Source organism: Corvus brachyrhynchos, unplaced genomic scaffold (genome assembly GCF_000691975.1).
Source record: "Corvus brachyrhynchos isolate BGI_N302 unplaced genomic scaffold, ASM69197v1 scaffold220, whole genome shotgun sequence".
NCBI classification, from domain to species: Eukaryota; Metazoa; Chordata; class Aves; order Passeriformes; family Corvidae; genus Corvus; species Corvus brachyrhynchos.
Window position 1 is genome coordinate 6,638,773 of NW_008236209.1, and position 7,599 is coordinate 6,646,371.

At 45.8% G+C, this 7,599-nt stretch overlaps 1 protein-coding gene across 3 annotated transcripts in view; it reads right to left on the reverse strand.

Annotated features, from left to right (window-relative positions):
- Positions 1 to 202: 202 nt before the first annotated feature.
- The window catches only part of HEPH (hephaestin), a 22,739-nt gene continuing 15,342 nt past the window's right edge, over positions 203 to 7,599 (reverse strand). For 2 of the 3 annotated variants that reach the window (XM_017742951.1, XM_017742946.1), the window contains 6 exons: positions 6,635 to 6,741; positions 5,663 to 5,885; positions 4,123 to 4,262; positions 3,585 to 3,747; positions 2,863 to 2,895; positions 203 to 1,352 (listed from right to left, as the gene is read on the reverse strand). In XM_017742951.1, the coding sequence (XP_017598440.1) occupies positions 1,114 to 1,352; positions 2,863 to 2,895; positions 3,585 to 3,747; positions 4,123 to 4,262; positions 5,663 to 5,885; positions 6,635 to 6,741 (905 nt within the window). In that variant the 3' untranslated portion in view covers positions 203 to 1,113. Of the gene's footprint in view, positions 1,353 to 2,862; positions 2,896 to 3,584; positions 3,846 to 4,122; positions 4,263 to 5,662; positions 5,886 to 6,634; positions 6,742 to 7,599 lie in introns of those variants that run through there. The other variant, XM_017742939.1, reaches the window with a different exon arrangement.

Below are 7,599 nucleotides of genomic sequence, written 5' to 3' on the forward strand. Positions count from 1 at the left end.
AATAATGAGCTTTGTCCTTGCTGCCAAAGGAAAAGGCAGCTGGAAATGTGTAGGGGCTTGATATGAATTGAACATGATTAAGTATGTGATAACCACTGCTCTGAAGAAAATGGTACTGTTATACCTAAGGAGCCCCCAGCAGTCCCTTGTCATTAGAGCCATTTAGCTGCTTTAATTGCCTCTGAAAGCCACCCAGAACAGATCGCTTTTATGCTCTTTTCATTTTAAAACCAGGCACAGAAATACACAAGCACTAACCTGCATCCATTTGAGTAATGGGGATTCAGGGGAGGGAGCTGGACAGGTATTTCATAGGGAAAGGCTCAGTACTTGACCGACAGGGTGATGGGACTGTGGGATGTGTGGGCACACAAAGGGTGATGTTACAGTGATACGTGTGAGCACAGCTGATCCTGGAAGACGGCCACCACAGCCCACAGGTGGGCTACAGAACTCTGGTCCCACCACCCAATCCCAGTTTGGCTCCCAGCAAAGAGCAAAAGGATGCGTCACAGCAAGGCTGACAGTGAGGCACAGCTCATCATGGTCCTTGATGGGGTTCTCAGTGACATGCAGTGCCCTGAATTTGTGTCTGCCCACTTAATCATCAAAAAACTGCAATCCAACTCTAAATTAACAATTTTTTTTCTGTATTCTTCATTGATTCACAAAACTGAAAATATTATCTTCCTCTCCTTCACATTAATTACATTAATGGCTCACAGTTTCTTAGGAGACAATTCCCAACTCAGCTCTGGCAATGGAGCAAGACTGGAATCTGGCCTAAGCTATTCTGCTAGAAAAGACCAACTGGAGCTGTTCTGGAGAGAATAAAATGTCTCCTCTCTTCCTTGGGGAAGGAGAATATTTCAGAAGGACCTTTTTTAATCATTACTTGTCTTCAGTCAGTTCAAAGGGTCCTTGGATCTCTCCTGGATAGATATTTTCTTTACAGAGGGCTGAGGAGAATACATGAAGAGGTCAGGGCTCCAGCTTTCCCTCCTCAGCTTCTAGAAGTACAGTGCACATTTGAAATGATGCCCCAAAATCTTTGCTGTGGACAAGGATCCAGCCCCTGCTCCAAGTACACAGCCCAATGTTTGTACATGGCTTTCAGAGACCAGAATTCTTTTGAGACATGAGTTTGAATCCATCATCCAGGATGGATCTCCGATTGCGTCGTAACCTCTTTTGCTTCTCAAGATGGATGACTGCTCCCAGGAGGACACCAGCAGCCAGGAGCAGCAGGACTCCTACAACAGCCAGAGAGATGACTGTGGCCTCTATCTGCTCTTGGGTCACCTTAGATCCAAAAAGCATCATCTTCTGGGACTCATCGTCATGCGACAACCCTGAGAGACAACCAGAAAGGTATTTTCAACAAGAGCCAGCAATACCACAACTGAAACATTACAAGAAATACAACAAAGGAGCAAAAGAAAAACCTGATGCAATCAAAGTGGAAGTGTTCAAAAGATGTGTAGATATGGAGCTTAGAGACATGTTTCAGTGGTAGACATGACAGTGCTGAGTTATTGGTTGGACTCAATGATCTTAGAGGTCTTTTCCAACCTCAGTGATTCAATGACTCAAAGGAGGCCCCAGTGCCATCCATCTGTCAGACCCTCATCCCTGAGCCCACACAGAGAGTTGAGATGGATGGTTCCTTCCCTAACCTGCTCCACCCCAGAACCTGACAGCCAGCTACTTCTGTCCCCAGCCCAGAGATGAGAACAAGTGTCCAGGCTGGGGCTGCTGCAAGTTCCCCCAGTCCACACTCCCTGTTACGGTGGCTGCTGTCCTACACACCACCGAGCGCTCAGCCATGCCCATGGTGAGTCACCAAGATCCTGAGCTTGCTTGTGCCTCCACACAGAGGCAGCAGCCACCTCCTGAGAAAAGGGGCTGTTTGCTCAGGCAACAACTATTGGCCAAGGTTTCTGCCTGGTGAGCATACACAAACTGATACCTCCATATGGTATAAAACCAAATTATTTAATATTGCCACTACTGCTCTCCCACATTTCCTACTCCTCTTCTGGTATGGCCATGTTGAGTGAGGAAAATGTTGGGGTGAAAATGACTGAAATAACAGTGGAGAAAGCCTGCTGAGCTGTAGTTAGGTGGCTGCATTTGCAGCTGGCCTGAACTGGCTCTCAAATCAGCTCAGCTGAATTTCTTCACAGCAGCTGGAAAATGGGAGTTGTGAAAAAAGATGAGAAATCAGGAAAACAAACCACCAATGTACGTTACTCAGACTTCTACCACAGAAAATTTCAAAGGGATCATATCTACTACTCCCCTTCTCCCTGTGCTGCTCAACCAAATGTCTTCTCACATCTGTTCTTTACAACGCCCAAAAAACTCCGGGCACACACTTGGGCTCTTTTCTCAGGGAAACATGAGAGCAGAAGGCAGATGTGCGTGTTTGCATGCTGACTTCATCCCTTCAGCTTGTAGAGATGATTGTGAAACTTCCCTAAACCACAGAGTCACTGACAGTCCAGAGATGGAGGACAATCCATTCCAGACACTGTCCTCTGCCTATGCTCACACTCCAAATCTGAATCCATTCATAGCAGGCACAACAGGGTGCGAGGTCACTTACCTTTTCCACCTAACACAGGCAAACAAGCCTAACCAGCCCAACTTCCTTATTTCTATCACCAGAGGACAGACTGGTGCCCTCCCTGTTATCTACTGAAGCAAGGCCTCACACTGAGGCACTGCCAGGCTGGCAGAGTAGAGGCTGCGGGCGCTGCCTTTCCCTCCCCTTGCACAGATCCAAACCTCTGTGTTGCTCAGGGATCTGCCCCCTCCCCTTCCCACAGACAGGGTTTGGCAGTGCTGTACACACCATACCTGGGGTGACACTCACGACTTCCAGCTCTGACTCTGAAAGGAAACAAAAGGAAGGTAAGAAGGTGTTGGGCTGAGCAGGCAAAGCCCAGAACAGGGCAAGGATCAGATCCAGAGGCAGCATGCTTTTCCAGGACTAGGAGGCTGTCCTTCGTCCTGTCAATGTTTTCCCTCTCTACATAAGACAAGAGAATTTTTGTATCACCTGCTTCAGAGCCAGCCCCAGTCCCAGTGCACAATCCTTTCCAGCCTTCAAAAGAAAAGTGCTGAGGGAGAAACAGAGATGGCCCTGACACTGGGCAGACACTGGTCACCCACAGCTGAACTACTGGGACATTCGCTGTTTTGATAATAAATCTAAAACCACATCAGCTCCATTGCAGCCAAACCCAGTACTGAGCGTCACTCGGCTCTGAGCACCTTCCAGTTCTTAGTAAGAGCAATTACTGGCTGAGAGCTGAACATCGCAATTCAGACACAAGCCAGAAACCAAACTCAGAATGACAACACAGGTAATGTAAACTCCAGAAAACAATTTGTTATTGACTTCAGCTCCACGTATTACCATATTTAAAGAGAACATCATAATTTAATAACACTTAAGTAATTATCTGCTCCATTAACTGGCTTTTTATAGTATGTAAGAGAGGTGAGCTACAAACACTCAGAATTTCACAGCAGTAGCAGGAAGTGCTGCTGGATGTTTTATGGTGACAGCTCCCTACCTGTTCTAGGCAGGACAGTGAAGAGGATCTCCATCCCAGCATGGATATGGTCAGACACATGACAGTGAAGCAGCCATGTCCCAGGGTTCCCAACCAGCATCTCCACCATTTCAAAGGTCCCAGGGAACAGATCCACAACATCTGCTCTGTAGCTTTTGCCATTCTGTCAGAGGAGGGAGACCATTAGCTGCAGTGCTCACTGCATCTTCTCAGGAAGAAAATTCTGCCAGTGTAGCTGGGGACCACTTCAGCTTTTTAAAGCTCAAAAAAAAAAAAAAAAAGCTTTCAAAAAGCAGCTCCAGGGCTGCAGCTTGGAAAGCAAACAATCTGGTAAGGCCTAACCCTAACAAGGATTAAGCTGGAATCTCAGCACAACACAGAGGCGCAGGGAGTCAGACTGGGATGTGTAAAACCACATCCTTTTCCTAGCTGGGTGAAGCTGCTGTGGAGTCATTAAAAAACATTCAAATACAAAGTCAAGTTAAAAGTGTTGGTATCAGTAGGCAGTACCTGCTTTACCATCAGCAGATATTTTTACCTTGTATATGAAGGTCTCAGCATGAAAATGGACTGTGTGCACATCAATCTCGTGACCCATTCCCAGCAGGTACCAGCTCACCCACTCTCCCTGGTACATGATCAGCCCAGGCAAGTTGGCATAGAGCCTGCCATTGATTGCTGTGCAGGGGATAACACGGAAGGGAAAAGGCTGTTAGTGAAATTGTATGGGTGCTGCACCTCCTCAGAGGAAGGTGGCAGATTAGAGGTTATAAAGCTCATACAGCAGCCAGTGTATCAGCAGTTAGTGTCCCCCATAGGACAGTCCCCCCAGCTCAGCTACTTATCCACTATGCTCACAGCCAGGAAAAGTGACTTGAACTCAAGGCCATGCTGTAGCTCAGCTCAAATAAATCTCAAAAACTACCTTTGCTGAAAACCTGCAGTCAGCCAGCAGAAGTGGTTGCTTCTAGAAGTCAAAATGCATAAAAATGGCCTTTTCAACCCAATGATGGAGAAACATGTATATACCTACATACACATAAATGTCTGAGCAATTTCCTTGATAAACATTGAAAAGGGGTAAATCCTGCCAGTGGGCAGCCCTGTGGTCCTGTGCCTCAGGCTGGCCACACACATCACATTCCAACCACTTGTAAAATCGCTGCATGGCAGGACTTTATCTCTCAAGTAGCACAGCTGGAAGGAATCCTGCTGTGACTGCACATGCAGGAAAGGGGTTGAAACAGGGGGTGAGCTGACTGCCATGACACACACAACAGAGACTTTCATGCTCAGATGACAACAGAGGGAATAAGATGGAAAGAGGCTGGGTCTGAGGGCAGAGCATCAGGGTTTTACTCCCAGCTCTGCCCTGGGCAGTTTGTGTAGCCTAAAACAAGTATCCAACTTCACCATGCTGGTTCTGCTAGCTGTAATACTGGGTTAACAACTACACCTTCATGGACGCATATTTGGAGAGTCTTTATCTCACTCATACAAAACCAATAGTAATGACAGTACACAAAATGCAACTCCTCACTATTCTTATCTCCACAACTGTCAAGGGACCTGTTTTGCTGAGGGTATTTTAGACAGATCCAGATATAATACGAACAGAAACTAACATAAAAAACACACTAATTCAAACAAATGTGTTCATCCTTCTATGATAGAAATAGCTTTTTGATAATGAGCTAAAACAACGGAGCCACATCTTGCAGCCACATAGCTAAGAAAATTAATTTAAAGGCTAACATACTCTGATGGTCTCTGAGACAAACAGAATTAAGTCTGTCTGACAAGTTAATTTCATGTTCGATTTTATTTCCTTTTCTGAGTCACTCAGACACATCAGAGATTAACCTCTCTGGCCTGGATATTGCTATTCCTCCTTTACAGGGACAGCCACAATGATCAGCCTTCACTGCAGATCAAAGATTTGGGCTGTAGGTGTGCTGCAATATTGAGAACAGACAGTTTAATTCTGCTTGTGCCACTGATAATGGAAAAGGATGAGGCTATTCACCACAAGTCAGGCTCCTCACTTAGAGAAGTGGCAGAATCAACACCAACATTACCGTGCATTTTGTTGCTTTCCACAAATTTCTCATCCAGCAGGTTGATCTCGTGATTTCCCTTACTGAAACGTTCCACATTCTCCTCCAAGTACCAGGACTGATTTTCATCAAAAACCAGGAAGAGCAGAGCAAATTCCCTCTTTATATCCTTCCTGGTCCCACCGGATCGCAGGGTCCCTCTCCGGCAGACCTTCAGGGGCCCGATCAGACCACTGTACATATCCTAATCAGAAGGAAGGAGAGATCTGAGGCAAGGACCTTCTCACCCTCCTTAACTCACAGTTTTTTGCCTTTCAGACATCATTTTCTATTCCCGTATCACCCCACTTAAAACAACCAGTTCTGCCACACAAGTATTCTTGCTGGAGAGCACCAGCCACTGAAGCACAGGAACAGGAATTATACGTGCTGTTCTAAATGCAAATCCAAAAGTCATAAATATGGATGGTATCAAAATATTCTCCACTCTGTGACTGCAAAAACATCTGCAACTTGAGATAAAAAGGCCATTATTTCTGGGTTGAATGTGATGGTTTATTGCAGGATCCTCCAGGTTGTTGCCCTGTGAAATCGGTGCTATGACAATTCTAGCAATGGTCAAATCTTCCTGCTTTATTCATGAGGTTTATTTTGGACAATTTCTGCCTTTCTAGATTAGCCCTATGGCTCTCACCAGTAGAGACCATGACCAACTGGGAGATGTTCTAATATCCTACAAATAACTGGAGCAAGGTTACTAGCAAGGAAAGACGGTGGAATTGTTTTACAAAGGTTTGTTAGGATAAAATAAGGACAAACAACAGGAAAAATTCAGAAGACTTCCTCTCCAAGGAGAAGACTGGATATGTTACCAGATGATTGTTCCACCTCTTGGCTGGGCCAATCTCTAAATTGTACCCCACTCGCATTGTTTTCTAAACGGGGTAAAAAATTGGTCTAATTAGGCTTTCCTGGTTATAACTTCTGTTTTACCTTTACTGGGTCCACCGTGGAATAGTAGATCCAAGGAACACAGGCTGAATCATTTGGTCCTGGACCAGATCTCTCGGGAATTTCCCACCGGTATGTCACAATGTCACCTGAGGGACCAAGCAGCACCATACATCAGGTGATACAGCCACTCACTAAGCAGCAGCAAAACCAAATGGAAAAAGAAAATCCTGTCTCCAAAGCCCGAATTCAATTCTCTATTTGTCAGATACTGCATCTGCCTTCCCCAAACACAAAGCAGCTCCCCTCTCAGAGCAAGACAGAGGGGTCACAAGATGAACACACTGTCTGGTACCAGCACAATGCAGCTTTATCTGCCGCTTTCGAGACTGGGCCTGACCATGGAGATGATCATGGAACGACCATGGAAGCTCATTCAGATGATTGTCTCTTCTCTTTGAAGTGAATTTATGATGCTGATTCAAACTGGGTTTTAAAATCACCCTTTTTCATATTAGCAGCCATTCCACAAAGACAGGATCTGGCTGACAGCCTGACTGTGGCTTGGACAGTCTGGGCGAGTTGGAGGGGACCAAAAATTAAATACATTGGCATCTGGATCATGAGACAAAGGGGTCATTTCAGCCAGATCCCAGCAAGCAATTGTGTGTTTCTCCTATTTCATACTATTTTCATACTATTGTGCTCATGCATCCCAAAGAAGAGGCTTCCCCATCCCAGGACTGGCTGAGCTGTGACCTGCCATCACCTTCCCCTTCTCACACAGCGACCACACTCAATGTGGGGGGATAAGGCTGCACACAAAAGAATGTCCTACACATGTCCCAGATGGCTGCCATTCCCACACAAATATTATCACTAAAACCATGCTGGACCTGAAAGATGAGCCACTGTTCAGTTCCAGCACTCTACTGTAACAAAACCAGGACATCTGAGGCTGCTTAAGGAAACCAGTCTGGCTCTGGGCTAAAATCAGCTGTGCAAGT